General features: G+C 44.7%; 2 protein-coding genes across 4 annotated transcripts in view; both read right to left on the bottom strand.

The window, feature by feature from the left end:
• Positions 1–9,596, bottom strand: part of CENPI (centromere protein I) — a 30,708-nt gene extending 21,112 nt beyond the window's left edge. Inside the window, exons 1-3 of one of the 3 annotated variants that reach the window (XM_058197203.1) lie at positions 9,445–9,596; positions 8,469–8,957; positions 4,362–4,450 (exon numbers count right to left, since the gene is read on the bottom strand). The gene's annotated coding sequence lies outside the window, so the exon portion shown is untranslated. Of the gene's footprint in view, positions 1–3,183; positions 3,298–4,361; positions 4,451–8,468; positions 9,114–9,444 lie in introns of those variants that run through there. The other 2 variants (XM_058197202.1, XM_058197201.1) reach the window with 2 other exon arrangements.
• Positions 9,597–9,709: 113 nt separating this feature from the next.
• Positions 9,710–16,192, bottom strand: TMEM35A (transmembrane protein 35A). The gene is made up of 2 exons (XM_058197205.1): positions 15,931–16,192; positions 9,710–11,606 (listed from the first exon to the last, which is right to left on the bottom strand). Exons 1-2 carry the CDS (start codon positions 16,048–16,050, stop codon positions 11,220–11,222), a joined length of 507 nt encoding a protein of 168 aa, XP_058053188.1. The 5' UTR covers positions 16,051–16,192; the 3' UTR covers positions 9,710–11,219.
• Between the last annotated feature and the right edge of the window lie 1,107 nt (positions 16,193–17,299).

Raw genomic sequence — 17,299 nt, 5'->3', positions numbered from 1 at the left:
CACCAGGTTGAAAAAGGTTGCATGGGTGAGAGGAGGAAAAAAGGGGTGGGTGGGCTGGGCTGCACTCTAAGGCATCTTTCTCATATTTTGGAGGGGTGGGTTCAGGGCTGTCTTAATGCATGGGCCTGATGGGCACTTGTCCGTGGGCCCCACAAGCATAGGGGCCCCATATTAATCTGTGTATGTTAACCCTTCAATGCACCTTGTATCATATATTGTTTCCTAGTATGACTTGATTGCTTATTTGTACTCTATGACTATCATTAAGTGTTGTACCTTATGATTTTTGACGAATGTATCTTGTCTTTTTATGTACACTGAGAGCATATGTACCAAAGACAAATTCCTTGTATGTCCAATCACACTTGGCCAATAAAGAATTCAAATTCCAAACTATTCTATTCTAATTCTATTCTTCAAAAGTTGGGGCCATGTTGGATGCTTCAGATTTGAACTACAGATAGTCTTTGACTTACAATCATTTGGGTAGTGAGAGTTTGAAGCTGCAACAATTAATACAATTGATTGCTTATTTAGTATCCTATGATTATCACTAAATGTTGTATCTTATGATTCTTGATCAATGTATTTTTATCTACACTGAGAGCATATGTACCAAAGACAAATTCCTTGTGTATCCAATCACACTTGGCCAATAAAGAATTCTATTCTATTCTATTCTATTCTATTCTATTCTAAACACAGCAACATGTTTATTAGATATTTAATTGCTGGCAGTGCCAATAAAATAAATATATGTTTAATTTTATCGACCATTTACATTTTTATTCCTGTGAGTAGTTGTCGTAGGGGGCCCAGTACTCTGCTTTGCCCGGGGCCCAATAATGCATTAAAGACGGCCCTGGGGGGATTTTAAAGAGTCCGGTGTGGCCGAGTTTAAAGGACCCTCCACCCTAGAAACCTAGAATCCAACCAGTCATTGGTTTTCTTTTTCTTTTCTTTTTTTAATTTTTTAAAAACCCTCATTGTTAAAAAAAAAATTGTACATGGTGGAACTGTCTTGGCGATATCTCCGCCATACAAAATATAAAACAAGTCTCTTATGTATTCAATATACATTACTACTCGGGGGAGGGAGGGGGGAAAGGGTTTTTTTGGGAGGGAAGGGGGAAAAATGTTTTTGTTTTTTAAAACTCTTTCAATAAAAAAAATATATATATACATTACTACTAATTGTATATACATATCGAACCTTTTGCACACGCTTACACTTACATACTATATTACATATATTCTTCTTGTTTCGATCTACGCATCCTTGTTCTTATCTGTTCTGACTTCCATTCCTTAAGTCTAACCATTGATAAAATCTGTTCCAAATCTCATAGTATTCTGTTTCTAATTCCCCCTAATTACTTGGATAGGGATTATTCCTTATACTATTTTTTGTCATGGATTTCACCAGTGAGGCTAAAACCAATTTCACTGTCTACATGATGACCTCTATAACTGTCTGGTTTGGTTCTGCAACCAAACAAGACAGACAAGGACTGTCTTGGATAATTAGAACTGCAGAAAAAACAATTGTACCAACCATTGAGGATCTGTATACTGCACAAGTCAAAAAGAGGGCTGTGAAAATATTTACAGACCCCTTATATCCTGGACATAAACTGTTGCAACTCCTACCCTCAAAACGACACTATAGAGCACTGCACACCAGAACAACTAGACACAAGAACAGTTTTTTTCCCAAACGCCATCACTCTGCTAAACAAATAATTCCCTCAACACTGTCAAACTAGTTACTAAGTCTGCATTACTATTACTCTTCTCATCGTTCCTATTACCCACCTCCTTTCACTTATGACTGTAACTTTATTGCTTGCATCCTTACGATTTATACTGGTATTGTTTCCTGATTTTTGTACCCTATGACTATCATTAAGTGTTGTACCTTTTGATTCTTGACGAATGTATCTTTTCTTTTATGTACGCTGAGAGCCTATGCACCCAAGACAAATTCCTTGTGTCTCGAATCACACTTGGCCAATAAAAAATTCTATGCTATGCTATTCCACTCCACTCCATTCCTTCTATTCTATTCTATTCTATTCTATTCTATTCTATTCTATTCTATTCTATTCTATTCTATTCTATTCTATTCTATTCTATTCTTAGGGTATTTTAGGCTGGGTCAATTTGACAGTTTTAATTTGGCCATTATTGAATATGTATTTTAAATGATATTTTAATTTTGTATATTTAATTGTTTTAACTTTGGCTGTACACCGCCCTGAATCCTTCGGGAGAAGGGCGGTATAAAAATTTAAATAAATAAATAAAATAAATAAATAAATATTCTATTCTATTCACTGCATTACTATTAGTCTTCTCATCTTTCCCATCACCCATCTGCTCCCAGTTATGACTGTAACTTTGTTGCTTGTATCCTTACGATTTATACTGATATTGTTGCCTGATTGCTTATTTGTTCCCTATGACTATCATTAAGTGTTGTACCTTATGATTCTTGATGACTGTATTTTATTCTCCTTATGTACACTGACAGCATAGGTACCAAAGACAAATTCCTTGTGTGTCCAATCACACTTGGCCAATAAAAAACTCTATTCTATTCAATTCAGTTCAATTCAATGTGCAATGACAATAAAGGCTATACCAGGGCTCTGCAAACTTGACATGTGGACTTCAGCTCCCAGAGTTCCTCAGCCAGCAAAGCTGGCTGAGGAACTCTGGGAGTTGAAGTCCACAAGTCTTCAAAGAGCCAAGTTTGCAGACCCCTGGGCTATACTATACTCTCCTTTATTTTTCAGTTCTGGCGTCAGCCTATCACATTCTGCCCAGTCAAGTATTTTCCTTTATTAATAATTTCCCTTTCTTTCGGTATTAACCAGGCATTGGTTTTCGACACGGGGGGTTGACCCCAGTCCCAAACCCGGCTGAGGCCTTGAATCTAACCCGAGGCCAAACGCTGGGAACCGGCCTGGCAGAAGACGCGTCGCTTCAGACAACCCATGGGGGAAGGTTTGGCGGGTGCCAAAATCCCTCAGAGGCGCCTCTTCATCCGCCCCTTCGGAGTCCAACCACTCTTCCCGCCTTTTCCCCCTTTTCTCCTTCTTCCCACCAGGCCTTGGGTCCTCCACGACCAGCTCCTGCCGTCCGTACGTCCCTCCGGGCTTCTGCCGCCTCAGAGCTTACCTAGGCCGCTCCGCTGTCACAGCAACCACCGTTTCCAATTTTTCTACCTTTAACCGCCGTCCGTTCAAATTTGGTTTTTACCCCTCCCACGCGCAGGCGCACTTCGTCGTCCGGAGGCCAGAAGGGGCGGGGCCGTGCGGCCAGAACCGTTTCCCATTGGTTTAGGCGGACGCCCCGGAGCGTCGCGGCTTCGCCGTGAGCATGCGCAAGCGCGGTTTTCTCGCGCCTCTCAATTTCAGACGCCGGAGGAGGAGGAGGAGAAAGAGGAGGGAGGATGACGTCACCCGAGTCTTTGGTAAAAAGAGCCGGGTGGCACCTGGAAAGGGAAGCGCGCATGCGCGACGTTGGACGCTTTACTGTGGATGATTGGAAATTTTGTTGTCCCTTAGTGACTGGATGGACGTGGTGTTGCTACGCGTTTGTGCCAGCAGTAATTGCTGCTTTGAATTCTTCTGCAAGCTTCGGTAGTGACAGCATCTGAATACCTTATTTATTTATTTATTCCCAAGTACAGAGATACATCTCGACTTGCACCCATTCGTTTATTGAGGGGTTAAAGTTACAAAGGCACTGGAAAACATTACTTTTGACAGTTTTCATACTTACAACCAGGGGTGAAATCCAACAGGTTCTGACAGGTTCTGGAGAACCGGTAGCGGAAATTTTGAGGAGGTTGGAAAACCGGCAAATACCACCTATGGCTGGTCCCAGAATGGGGTGCGAATGGAGATTTTGCAATATCCTTCCCCTAGGAGTGGGGAGGGAATGGAGATTTTGCAGTATCCTTCCCCTGGAGTGGGGTGGGAATGGAGATTTTGCAGTATCTTTCTGGAGTCGGGTGGGAATGGAGATTTTGCAGTATCCTTCTCCTGGAGTGGGGAGGAAATGGAGTATCCTTCCCTTAGAGTGGGGAGGGAATGGAGTTTTTGCACTATCCTTCCCTTGGAGTGGGGAGGGAATGGGGATTTTGCAGTATCCTTCTCCTGGAGTGGGGTGGGAATGGAGATTTTGCACTATCCTTCCCCTGGAGTGGGGTGGGAATGGAGATTTTGCAGTATCCTTCCCCAGAAGTGGGGAAAGAATGGAGATTTTGCAGTATCCTACCCCTGCCACGCCCACCATTTTGTAAAACTTTTTCAATAAAAAAAAAAAGAAAATCATGATATGCCAATAGTTACCTTTCTTGCCAGTGTGATGTCTCTTTCTAGACCTGTCATTTGTCTCCCAAGTAGATATATTTTTATTTCGTGACTTAACAGTCTCCATTCTGTTCGTTATAGTAAGAAAATAAGAGTTTGAAACTTTTAGAAAGAAAGAAAGAAAATAGAAGTTTTTCAACTTCTTTGCCGACTGTTTGTACTGGACTGGCATTATAGATTGGCAAAACATAGCCATAAACACATAGAATGATTACATATAAATGGGGACAGTAGGACAAGGATGGTATGCACGCTGGTGTGCTTTTGCACGCCCCCTTTGGGACCTGTTAAGAAACATGAAAGGTCCACAGTAGACAGTTTAAGGTAGAAGGTATGGGGGTTAGAGAGACTAACAACAGGATCAGGTAGAGTGTTCCAGACATTAACTATTGTGTTGCAGAAGTCATATTTCCTACAATCCAGATTAGAGCGATTTACATTGACTTTGAATCTATCGATAGCCCTTATGTTATTACAGTTTAAATTAAAGTACTTATTTACAGGTAGAACGTTTTGGTAAATAATCTTGTGAACTAAGCATAGGTCAGAACCAGGGGTGAAATGTAAAATCTGTTCCTACCGGCTCTGTGGGCATGCTGGGTAATGTGACTGGGTGGGCGTGGCCAAGTTTCTTTTCTTTTAAAAGCATTTTTTTTTTGCCTTTAAAAGAAGAAAAAGCCTCTGATGATCAGGCAACTCAGCTGGGATCATCAGAGGAGCCTTTTAAAAGCAATTGTTCCACAACCTCTTCGCCAAAGAGGTTGTAAAAAAATGATTTTAAAAGGCTCTGATGATCCCAGCTGAGCCACGCGATCATCAGAGGCTTTTTTTTTACTTTTAAAAGCATGTTTTCAGCAGAAGAAAAATGCTTTTAAAAGTAAAAAAAAACCTCTGATGATCGCGCGGCTCAGCTGGGCATGTGGGAGGGGGAAGGGATTTTTGCTACCGGTTCTCCGAACCATCTGCCGCCATCGCTACCAGATCGGGCGATCCAGTCCGAACCGCGAGCATTTCACCCCTAGTCAGAACGTAGACGGTGTAGTTTGAGGCTATCCAGCCTTAAAATTTCAAGCCTGGTGGGATAGGGAATTTTATTTCGAGGGAAGATATGAGTATCTCTTCTATTAAAATATTATCTGGGGATGTATTGCGATGGTAACGCAGGACACCGGCTTTTTCATTCCTTCTTTTCTCCTTCCAAAAAGCTTAGAACTTGGAAGCTTGGAAGGGGAATAAAATAATGAAAAATCAAGCTGGAAACGACCACTCTTTGTAAGCAGCTTTTCCCAACCAGATGCTCCACAGATACGTATTAATCTCTGGCATATGGATCGAGATTAGGGTCATTGCAACCCAACAGATCCATCACCGTGGCCGCTTGATACTCTCCAAATATGAGGGATAACAGCTCCTCCTGTCCAACCAACACAACCAGATTATTGGGGGGGGGGGGGAGAAGGAGACTTTTAGTTCAAACTAGCCGGACAGCCTCAGGCCAAGTAAAACTGCTTTTTGAAGCATTCTTGTCTCTTCCCATCAGAGACAGAAAACCTAATTTCTCACCCATTCTGCTTGCTGTTATTTCTGAATTATCGGCAGTCCTCCACTTAACAACAGTTCATTTAGGGACCCCAAAGTTAACAACGGCACTTTAAAAAAGTGATTTAGGAGGGTTTTCCACAACTGGGACCATTGCAGCGTCTCTATGACCAGGTGATCAAAATTCCAGATGCTTGGCAATTGATTCATATTTATGACAGTTGCAATACCCTGGGGGTTGTGTGATCACCTTTTGTGACCTTCTGACAAGCAAAGTCAACCAGAAAGCCAGATTCATTTAACAGCTACCGTATTTTTCAGAGTATAAGACGTACCTTTCCCCCCCCCCAAAAAAGAGGATGAAAATCTGGGTGCGTCTTATACTCCAAATGTAGCCCCGCCCAGCTTCTCAAATGGAGGTTTCAGAGGCTGAAAAAAGCATCAGAAACGGAGCTTCAGAAAAAAAGCCCCAAACAGAGCTTCAGAGGCTTTTTTTCTGAAGTTCTGTTTTGGAGGCTTTCGGAGACAGAAAAAAGTTTTTTTCTGAAATGGAGTTTCAGAGGCCGAAAAAAAAGCAAAAAATAAAAAGCAAGGCACAGAGCTCACAACCAAGGAACCTGTTGCTAAAATTCACCTCTGGGAACAGCTGATTGGGGGAATTACGGGAGGCCGATCCACTTGCCAATCAGCTTTTTTCTTATTTTCCTCCCCAAAAACTAAGGTGCGTCTTATACTCCGAAAAATATGGTATATTACTAATTTTAAGAACTGCAGTGATCCACTTAACAACTGCGGCCAGAAAAGTTGTAAACTGGAGCAAAGCTCACTTAAACAAATGTCTCGCTTAGCAACAAAAATTTGGAGCTCAATTGTCATAAATTGAGGATTATCTATACTGAGATTTCATAATTTATAAGCACGATTACCAAGCTGTGTTTCCTTACACAGATCCACGGAGAACTTCCTAAGGACCAATTTGCTTTATTTTAATTCTCTAATCCCAAATTCAAATTTGATTTAAACTACAAATCTTTGGTTACACTCAACAAGCAAGTTCTCGGACACCGAAGGAGTAAAGCAGGAGTGTAAAAACAAACCCGATTAGATCCAGTGAGGTCTTTCTACAAAAGTACATTAAAATGTCTCTTCCCCCCCTCCAATTTTCAGAAAATATTCTATACACTGAATGTTTAAAATTGTATGACTTTGTTTTTCAAATGGCCAAATATTTGTTAAAAACTGGCTAGTACTTTGTGAATGAAATTCTGTTCTATATTTTATACCCAGTATGTTAGGTTCAATGTGCGTTAATACTGAAATTATGCAGTTCAATTGCTTTTAAACCCAAACTATAGCAAAATGGCATATTTGCATAGAAGGGCAAACTTTTCAGTACATTGGACAGCAATCTTGTTTAGCATATCTCAACAACTTTGTGAATGGCAGACAGCACATAAAAGCCATGGCAGCTTTTTTTTGCCAGATGCTCTTCTCTCCATTTCTGTGGTATTGTCCAAGCTTTGTTGTCCCAAATGAACCGAACTCATCTCAGAAAAGTGATTATATTCGTCATGGCTGAGAACCTCAAGAGAGGTTCTCAACTGGAGTTTAAAACGGCCCCCAGAGACAATACATGAATTCATTGAACGCTTTTGGCTTCTGCAGATAAGAGTTTGAATCTCTTGACATATTGGCCAATATTCTATGGGATCAGAGGGCATGGAAAAATAAAATCCAGACCTACTTTCCCCTCTTAATCTTGATATGCGGCTGCGCGGGTAATAGAGGGAGCACCGCGATGCTCCCATGTAACACCTCTCCTGCGCAGTCTGCACTGGCTTCCAGTGGTCTTCCAGGTGCAATTCAAGGTGTTGGTTGTCACCTTTAAAGCGCTCCATGGCACAGGACCGGGTTATTTACGGGACCGCCTACTGCCACCAACAGCCTCCCATCGGCCTGCGCGCTCCCATAGGGAGGGCCTCCTCAGGGTGCCGTCAGTTAAACAATGTCGACTGGCGACCCCCAGGGGGAGAGCCTTCTCTGTGGGGGCCCCTGCCCTTTGGAATGAGTTGCCTCCGGGGTTGCGCCAACTCCCCGACCTCCGAACGTTCGAACGCGAGCTCAAGACTCTGTTATTTCATTGGGCGGGGCTAGCCTAATGAAACTTTTAAATTGGGGTTTTATGATGGTTTTATGTTAGTTTTTAATTTGATTTGGCCAAATTTTTAGAATCAGTTTTTTAATAAGGTTTTAATGTTTGTTTATGTTTATGTTTTTATCTTTGGCTGTAAACCGCCCTGAGTCCTTCGGGAGAAGGTATAAAAATCCAATAAATAAATAAATAAATAAATAAATATGAAATGTACATCAGTATTTTCGCCATGCAATTGTAGGAAGAGATGGCGGCCATATTGCACAGACCATCCACAGAATTCAGCCTCAATGTTGAAAAATACCCGCTGCTTGTAGAGAATCTTGTATTTTTTTATGCATGACAACTTGACCGGGGATCATGCAGCAGCAGCGGGATTCACTTGCCTTCCTTACCGGTTCGCAAACGTGAGCGCACGCGCCTCGTCTGCACACGCACAGTGCTCACGCATTACATCCGGGTGGGTGGGCGGAGCCTCTCGCAGTCGCCGCTACCGGTCCGCCCGATGTGGAGAGAAACGGCTGAATCCCACCACCGTCATGCAGTCATTTTAGCAGTGATTTCTTGGAAGGACTATTTGCCAACCTTATTGTCGTGTCCCACTCCTCCGCTGACGGCCGGGTCAGGGAAATCCGAATCAGGCTTGCCTCTGCAGCTCTGCCCAAAGTCCTAGCAAAGTCCTCACAGCAGGCAGGAGACCAGAAAGTGACTTCAGCAAGATAAGTTCGACTTTGCCTGACTCAGAGACTGCCAGAAAGCAGATCCTTTATATAGGCCATGGGGTGTGGCTCCATGATTCAGCACTCATTAAGGCCTGCCCCTCCCTTCCTTCTGTTGCCTCCGCCTATCCAGTCTTCTGATGCGAGGGTCACTCCAATCAGCAGCTGTTGGAAATAAACCTTCCTCAGGCTCACATGCTGTGGAGGAGGGGGAGGGGTCTAGCTGCTCCGTTTGCCTGGGCATGGAGCCAGGGCTGGGGCCGGGGGGTGCTCCCTCCTCTGCAGCCTGCTTGGGCATGGAGCCAGGGCTGGGACCGGGAGGTGCCCCCTCCTCTTCAGCTTGTCTGGGCATGGAGCCAGGACTGGGGCCGGGAGGCATACATTCCTCCGTGTTCGGGAGCAGATAAGAAGGCCCCGTCTGCTGTGAGAGCGGGCAAGACACAACATGTCTTGGGCATGGAGCCAGGACTGGGGCCGGGAGGCATACATTCCTCCGTGTTCGGGAGCAGATAAGAAGGCCCCGTCTGCTGTGAGAGCGGGCAAGACACAACACTTATTCGTTGGGATAACAGGCAATCTAGCCCTATATCTCTATGGTCACAGGCTATGTGCCTCCGGATGTCATGAGTACGTTACAAATGATGTACCATACCTGATGGAGACGTCATATTCTCCCAAACACCTTTGACTATGCTGTTTTTTCATCCGGAAACATTGCCTTCAGGGCTTATTCTCAGATCTTCTCAGATCTCATTTCAACACATTTCAATATGTTCCAACAGAATTTGCCGGGGTTCTTGACTCTGCTTCCTGTCATTCAAAAACCAACACAAGGCACAATAAAAGCCATTGCAGTCATACATGTGGTGGCGCCAATATATATGCGAAGAATTGCAACGTCTCCATAATTTAAAAAAAAAAGCAAATTTCCTTCAAATTTCCAAAAGTTTATTTTTTTTATAAACTGGGCAAGGGCTGGGGAGGAGAAGAGCAGGAGGAGAATGCAAACCAGACAATACGGAGAAAAGCAACACCTATATTTATATATAGCCTTTAAAAACGTATTTCTCTTGATAGTCGAGACTTGCCTTTCGTGTTCATCCCAAACTGAACAATAAAAACCTCTCATTCACAGAGAACTCACAATGTCTTGGTTTAAACAGAGAGACCTATGCAGAAGAAGAAACAAATATTGATCGTGCTGTTAGCATCACCTGAAAGCACTCAACCCTGGACTGGCTGGGGAATTCTGGGAATCGAAGTCCACACATCTTAAAGTCTCCCTGGTTGAAAAACACGGCCTTAATCTGTGACTCTTGTAAATAAGCGTGGATGGCCAAAGGTGCAAATTTACACAGGGACAGATAATGAATAGTCCAGTGATGGCAAACACTGGCGAGATTTGGCATGCACGCCCTCGACAGGGCTGCACTCTGGAAAAGCCAAACTTCCAAGTTTTAGGCGCATGAACGCTCGACAATCAGCTGGCCGGTATGCACGCATATGCCGTTTTTTGGCACCACCGCGTGTGTGAAGGGATCGCACTCCAGAAAAGCCAAACTTCTGGGTTCTGCCGCGCATGTGCACCGACAATCAGCTGGCCGGCGTGCATGCACACACTGGTTTTCAGCACTGCCACGCACGCAGAAGACAGCTGATCAGCGCATGTGTGCCAGAAACCCGGAAGACAAACAGGCAAGGCCGTGCGTGCCGTGCGAAATGGCTTTATGTGCCATTTTGGGCACGCGTGCCGTAGGTTCGCCATCACGGGAATAGTCCCTGATCTTTTGCCAACTACCGACAGACAGACTTGGGAGAGAAGAGGCCTGATGGATTAATGATTGTCCCTGCAAGATCCTTTAACTATCTGTTGAGAAAGTTGAGGTGGGGGGGGGAGACATGCATTACTTGGCGTAAGTTGGACCAGGAAAGTGAAGGAGCAGAGACTGCATTGGGAATTCCACCCCCTTCTCCCGAAACCAGGCTTTCTGCCCCTGAAGGACTGCATTTTGGCACAGAGGCAATTCAGGCAAAGCAATTCAGCTGTCCACCTCTTTCACACACACACATGCACGCAAAAAGAGAGACACAGAGGCACATGGACACTTGCACACTCGACACAAAGAGACACATTTCTTTTTTTTTCTTTTTTTTTTAGTTCCAGTATATGATGATGACGACGCACTGGTGTGTGGGAGGTGGAGGGCTATATAGCAGAAAGGGCAGCTCTAGAGGTTCAGAGTGCATCAAGCCAGGTTGAAACTGAACTGGCCGCTTGAAGGATTTCCCCCACGCTCCAAAACGGAACCCTTTCCAAAAACCAATCAACCAATCAAGGACAAAAAGAAACCGGTTGGCCCTGTTGTAGCTGTTTCTGCACAGAGAGAGCTGTAAAGAGGGTCCTTAGGTCCCGGGCAGAGGCACCCACTAGGAGACTTTGATTTTGCCCTTCTCTGGGGCCGCTTCTGCCAACAACTGCTGCTCTTCCCCGTTGACCGTCAGGGTCCTCTTCTCCGGAGGCTGATCTTCAGGCTGGCGTGCAATCAGCAGACGGCAGGTGAGCAGGATCCCAAAGACCAAGGCGTGGGCGTAGCGCTTGAGTGGGTCACCCACCAGTTGGTGAAAGAAGAGCACGGCCAACACGAGCAGCAGCAGCACAAAGTTGGCAACGTCTTTGGGGCGGCCCGGAACCAGGGTCATGACAATGCCGCAGGCCACCTCGAGGGCGCCGATGCTCTTGCGGAGCATGATGGAGCTGATGCCCAACCTCCTCAGCATGGGCAGCGCCCTCACGTAGGTCTTGTAGGCCCGCTTCTGTAAGCAAAAGAAGACGAGCTTCAGCATTCGTGACTGGTTTGGGACCCGAGTTATAGTTTATGATGTCACCCTTGGGAAGCGGAGGGGGCAGAGTTTGGATCGGCTTTGGATCCAGTCAAACAGGAAACGCCAATCTTATCACAGGGAAAGGGGGAGGAAATGGACAGTAATGAACCAAGTGATCTTCTTCCATCGGTATTTTGTATGATAAGGTTGGAGAAGAGGACCATAGCTCAGTGGTAGAATACCTAGTCTAGATGAAGAAGGTCTTAGATTCTAGCTTCTCTGGATGGAGAACTTCCTATTGAACTCTTGCATTGGTGTCGTCAGTAAACAATCTGGATGGATGGATGGATGGATGGATTCTTGCATTGGTATAAGTAGACAATCTTGGAATGGATAGATGGATGAATGGATGGATAGATGGATAGAATAATGGATGGATGGATGGTTCCATTGGTATAGTCAGTAGACAAACTTGTAATGGATGGATGGAAGGATGGATGGATTCTTGCATTGGTATGACAATCTTGTAATGGATGGATGGATAGAAAGATGGATGGATAAAAGGATGGATGGATGAATGGATGGTTTGATGGATGCTTGCATTGGTATAGTCAGTAGACAATCTTGGAATGGATGGGTGAATGGATGGATAAATGGATGGATGGATAGAATGATGGATGGATTGATGGACACTTGCATTGGTATAGTCAGTAGACAATCTTGGAATGGATGGATGGATGGATGGATTGATGGATAATTTGATGGACACTTGCATTGGTATAGTCAGTAGACAATCTTGGAATGGATGGGTGAATGGATGGATAAATGGATGGATGGATAGAATGATGGATGGATTGATGGACACTTGCATTGGTATAGTCAGTAGACAATCTTGGAATGGATGGATGGATGGATGGATTGATGGATGATTTGACGGATGCTTGCATTGGTATAGTCAGTAGACAATATTGGAATGGATGGATGGATGGGTGAGTGCGTGGGTGGGTGGACGAATGGGGTAACAATAATTTATTCAGCTCCCAGGGATGGTTCATGAGCAATCTTTGTCAAATATATGAGCTACTAAAAACCACTTTTATGTGGAGCATATAGAGCAGGTGTGTTCAACCCACAGCCCATGTGGCCCTGGATTGCTAGTAATTGGCACCATGGGATAACAAAAATACAAAAAGGAAAAAAAGAGTTAGTTTGTTAACTATATGCCCAAATGATTTCGCTTCACTCAATGCAGCCCCGGCAAACCAAAAGGCTGGACAACTGTGCTGTTCTCAATTAATTTATTTGAAAGAAAAATCTCTTTTGAATCTAGCTGAGTTTCTGACTTCATTGGCAGGCGGCTTTCCTGAGAACCGCATGGAGATGATTCATCTTTGCCTTCACTCAGGATTTTGTCTTTCCTGACTTCCCACTCCAGCCTTTCACCCCAGCTTCCCATCCAGCGTGGCTTCCAAGATCAGACAAAGGCAGCAACTGCAGCAATAAATATCCTATATTCTGAGAGATCAGCTTCCAATATAAAATAATATAAGGTCGTGAACAGACTCCTGCTATTACAGTCCCTGACCAAGCGGTGTACGGTTTAAAGAATGGAAATTGTATAAAAACATAACGTAATTCATCCACTCCTGGGAAAACAAATTGGTTTGGTGGGAAAAATCATCCAAATGTATTTGTGTGTGTGTGTGTGTGTGTGTGTGTGTGTGTGTGTGTGTGTGTGTGTGTGTGTATAAAGTAGCTGCAGAGAGGAACTCTTGTAACCATTAAAAAAAAATGATGCACAGCTCTATAAATACGGAAAAGCAACCCAGACTTCCTAAAGCTGTAAAAACTCTCTTTCAGATAAGGAGTTGGAAAATAAAGAAGCCACGGAGCCATGACGTATCACCTGAAAACCTGCAGCGTTTATACATCATCCTTTTATAGCAAGGCACCGAAAAACACTGTGTCATAGTGCTCTTGTTTGTACAATGTTAAGCTATGATATGCTTAACTATGGTTTAGTTAGTGAGTAGTGTAGTGCACCACTGGCTGGTTCACACAGTTAAGTCAAAGCATAATCCGTGCCTTTCAAATCGCAGTGGCAGACAATACACTACATCACAAATAAGCATTAGTATCTTGGGTGAAATGAGATATGTATCCTGCCCAAGAGGATGCATTCATTCATCCATCACAAGAAGTCACAGCTTGTTATGACTAGATTTACACCTTGGGTTAAGCCCATTGTTTGTGAGCTTAGCCGCAACTGAATCCTTACAACCCACTATGCCATCAAACATGTTTTGCAAATCATGGAGAGATTATGTCACAATAAACTGAAAACCAAACCGTGCTACATGGTGTGAACCAGACGAGTACAACAATTAGTGAAAGGAATATTTGATACAACACCAGTGCAAATATCATTAATTAAAAAGGAAAAGCAGTTCAGTTGACCAGTGATATCAAGGTCTTGGAAATACAAATAAAGATAACACTTATCGGGATAAGGGGAAAAAAAAAAACCAAAACAAGGAGGACCTGAAGTTTACAAGCAGTTGACATTATATGATACCCCTAGGATTTCCTTTTACTTTTTGCTTTTCAAAACAATTGAAATGCCTTGGCAAAGCAAGTCATTCATGTGATAATTAGCACTGTAGCAAAAGAAGAGGAGAGGAGAGGAGAGGGAGGGGAGGGGAGGGGAGGGGAGGGAAGAGAAAAGAGAGGAAAGAAGAGAGAGGAGAGGAAAGGGAAGGGAAGGGAAGAGAGGGTAGGGAAGGGAAGAGAGAAGAGAAGAGAAGAGAGGAGAGAGAGAGAGAGAAGGAGGAAGGGAAGGAAGGAAGGAAGGGAAGAGAGAGAGAGAAGGAGGAAGGAGGGAGGAAGGAGGGAGGAAGGAGAAGAGAGAAAAAAAGAGGGAATGGAATGGAAGGGAAGGGAAGGGAAGGGGAGAAGAGAGGAGAGGAGAGGGAGGGGAGGGGAGGAAAGGAAAGGGAAGAGAGGGTAGGGAAGGGAAGGGAAGAGAGAAGAGGAGAGGAGAGGAGAGAAGAGGAGAGGAGAGGAGAGAGAAGAGGAGAGAGGAGGGGAGGGAAGGGAGGGGAGGGGAGGGAAGGGAGAAGAGAAGAGAAGAGGGAATGGAATGGAATGGAATGGAAGGAAAGGGAAGGGAAGAGAAGAGAAGAGAAGAGAAGAGAAGAGAAGAGAAGAGAAGAGAAGAAAAGAGAAGAGAAGAGAAGAGAAGAGAAACTCCCCCCACCATGCTAGAAAGTTCCACTATTATTTGTTCCCAGAAATTACAAGTCTGGCCATTTCAGTAATGTCATATGAGTGAATATTACTGCATTATGAATGACCTCCTGGAAGAGACAAAAAGCAAGCAAGCAAGCAAGCAAGCAAGCAAGCAAGCAAGCAAGCAAGCAAGCAAGCAAGCAAGCAAGCAAGCAAGAAAGAAAGAAAGAAAGAAAGAAAGAAAGAAAGGAAAAAAAGAAACCTCTTCCTGGTCTGACTGCCTGCATTGTCACGCAACTGGATCTCACCACCCGATTCCTTAAGAAGAAGGAAAAACACACAGAAAGAGCTGGCGATAGACTTGCTTTCTGAGGGAAACGAAAATGCCTCTCTCCTTTCAGCTCCATAATCCGGGCTGATGGAAGACCCTGATTGGTCATTTTCTAGAAGCTTCTCTGAGGGAGAACATTACGGTCGGTTGCGTTGAGCTGCAGGCAACCTGAGCCATGTGGGTGCCTGTTAACAGGTTATCAAGGAATACGGAAGCCAAATAATGGGACTGTTTGTGTCACAACAACCCCTGGAGGAGGGGTTCTTCCAGATTTCTGTGGGCCACCTTCTCCTCGCCCTGATAAACAATCACTCAGGTGTAGAAGAAATTCTCTTCTGCGGCTGGCAAAGACCAACCCATCACTTGCCCTCTGCTGCCTTTAAATCACGACCACCTTGCTTCCGGCTGGAAATAATCTAGAGGTCCTTTCTGCTCTAGAACGTCTTTCTAATGCTTCTGCAGCTGCTTTTCTATCTTTCCCTTCTTTATACAGCCCACCAGTTTTGTCTCCCTCTTCATCGGATGGCAGGGGAGCCTGCCCCAGGAAGAAGGCAACGCCAAAGGAACCTTGCAAATGGAAGATGGGAAGAGAGAATCCTGAGCAAAGGAAAGAGGAGACGGTTGGGTGGTAGCTTCCGTCCACCTTTTTGCACCTCTCCGAGCGTTGCTGCCCTTGGTGGCCAAGCCCCTACCGTAGCAGTGCAGCCAGCTGGCAAGATGTCTACCCACCACCCACCACCACTGGGAGTGACTCACCATCTCATTGTAGGCATCCTTGCTGAGCCTGGGGGTCAGTTTGATGGTCCCCATGAAGACGAAGAAGAGCCCCAGGGCCACCGAGAGGGCCACGATGGTGACGGTTCGAGGGGAGGCCATTTGGATCAGGATGCTGTGGCTTCCCCCCACCCCCTGTTTGCTCCGATCCCTTGGCTATGTCAAGGGATGGTCAGTCCACCATGGAAGGAGACGGGTGGTGGTGGGGGGAGAGAGAGCGGAAGGCTGCAGAAAAATCCGGGTGGATGACACAAAAGCAGAGAGGGGAATGTCTCTTCAGCTCCATAATCCGGGCTGATGGAAGACCCTGATTGGTCATTTTCTAGAAGCTTCTCTGAGGGAGAACATTACGGTCGGTTGCGTTGAGCTGCAGGCGACCTGAGCCATGTGGGTGCCTGTTAACAGGTTATCAAGGAATACGGAAGCCAAATAATGGGACTGTTTGTGTCACAACAACCCCTGGAGGAGGGGTTCTTCCAGATTTCTGTGGGCCACCTTCTCCTCGCCCTGATAAACAATCACTCAGGTGTGGAAGAAATTCTCTTCTGCGGCTGGCAAAGACCAACCCATCACTTGCCCTCTGCTGCCTTTAAATCACGACCACCTTGCTTCCGGCTGGAAATAATCTAGAGGTCCTTTCTGCTCTAGAACGTCTTTCTAATGCTTCTGCAGCTGCTTTTCTATCCTTCCTTCTTTATACAGCCCACCAGTTTTGTCTCCTCTTCCTCCGATGGCAGGGGAGCCTGCCCCAGGAAGAAGGCAACGCCAAAGGAACCTTGCAAATGGAAGATGGGAAGAGAGAAGAGAAGAGAAGAGAAGAGAAGAGAAAAAGATCTTTGCACATCAATAATTCTTCTTCTTCCTCTTCCTCTTCCAACTTCATAAATCCTACTCCGTTCTAGTACTGATGCTGCTGCTTAGTTGGGTAATGAAATGCCTGCTAGCTAGAAAACCACCAAGCTCAAAGAGCACTAAGGATCCCACAGTCCTCCTCCACCACCTTCCTCCTCCTCCTCTCCCCCCTCCTCCTCAATTGTGAAAATCGTGAAAATATTTACAGACCCCTCGCATCCTGGACATAAACTGTTTCAACTCCTACCCTCAAAATGACGCTATAGAGCACTGCACACCAGAACAACTAGACACAAGAACAGTTTTTCCCCGAAGGCCATCACTCTGCTAAACAAATAATTCCCTCAACACTGTCAAACTATTTACTGAATCTGCACTACTATTAATCTTCTCATCGTTCCCATCACCCATCTCTTTCCATTTATGACTGTATGACTATAACTTGTTGCTGGCAATCCTTATGATTTATATTGATATATTGACCATCAATTGTGTTGTA

This window comes from Ahaetulla prasina, chromosome 11 (genome assembly GCF_028640845.1).
Source record: "Ahaetulla prasina isolate Xishuangbanna chromosome 11, ASM2864084v1, whole genome shotgun sequence".
Lineage (NCBI taxonomy): Eukaryota > Metazoa > Chordata > Lepidosauria > Squamata > Colubridae > Ahaetulla > Ahaetulla prasina.
This window is presented reverse-complemented; position numbering and strand designations above follow the sequence as displayed.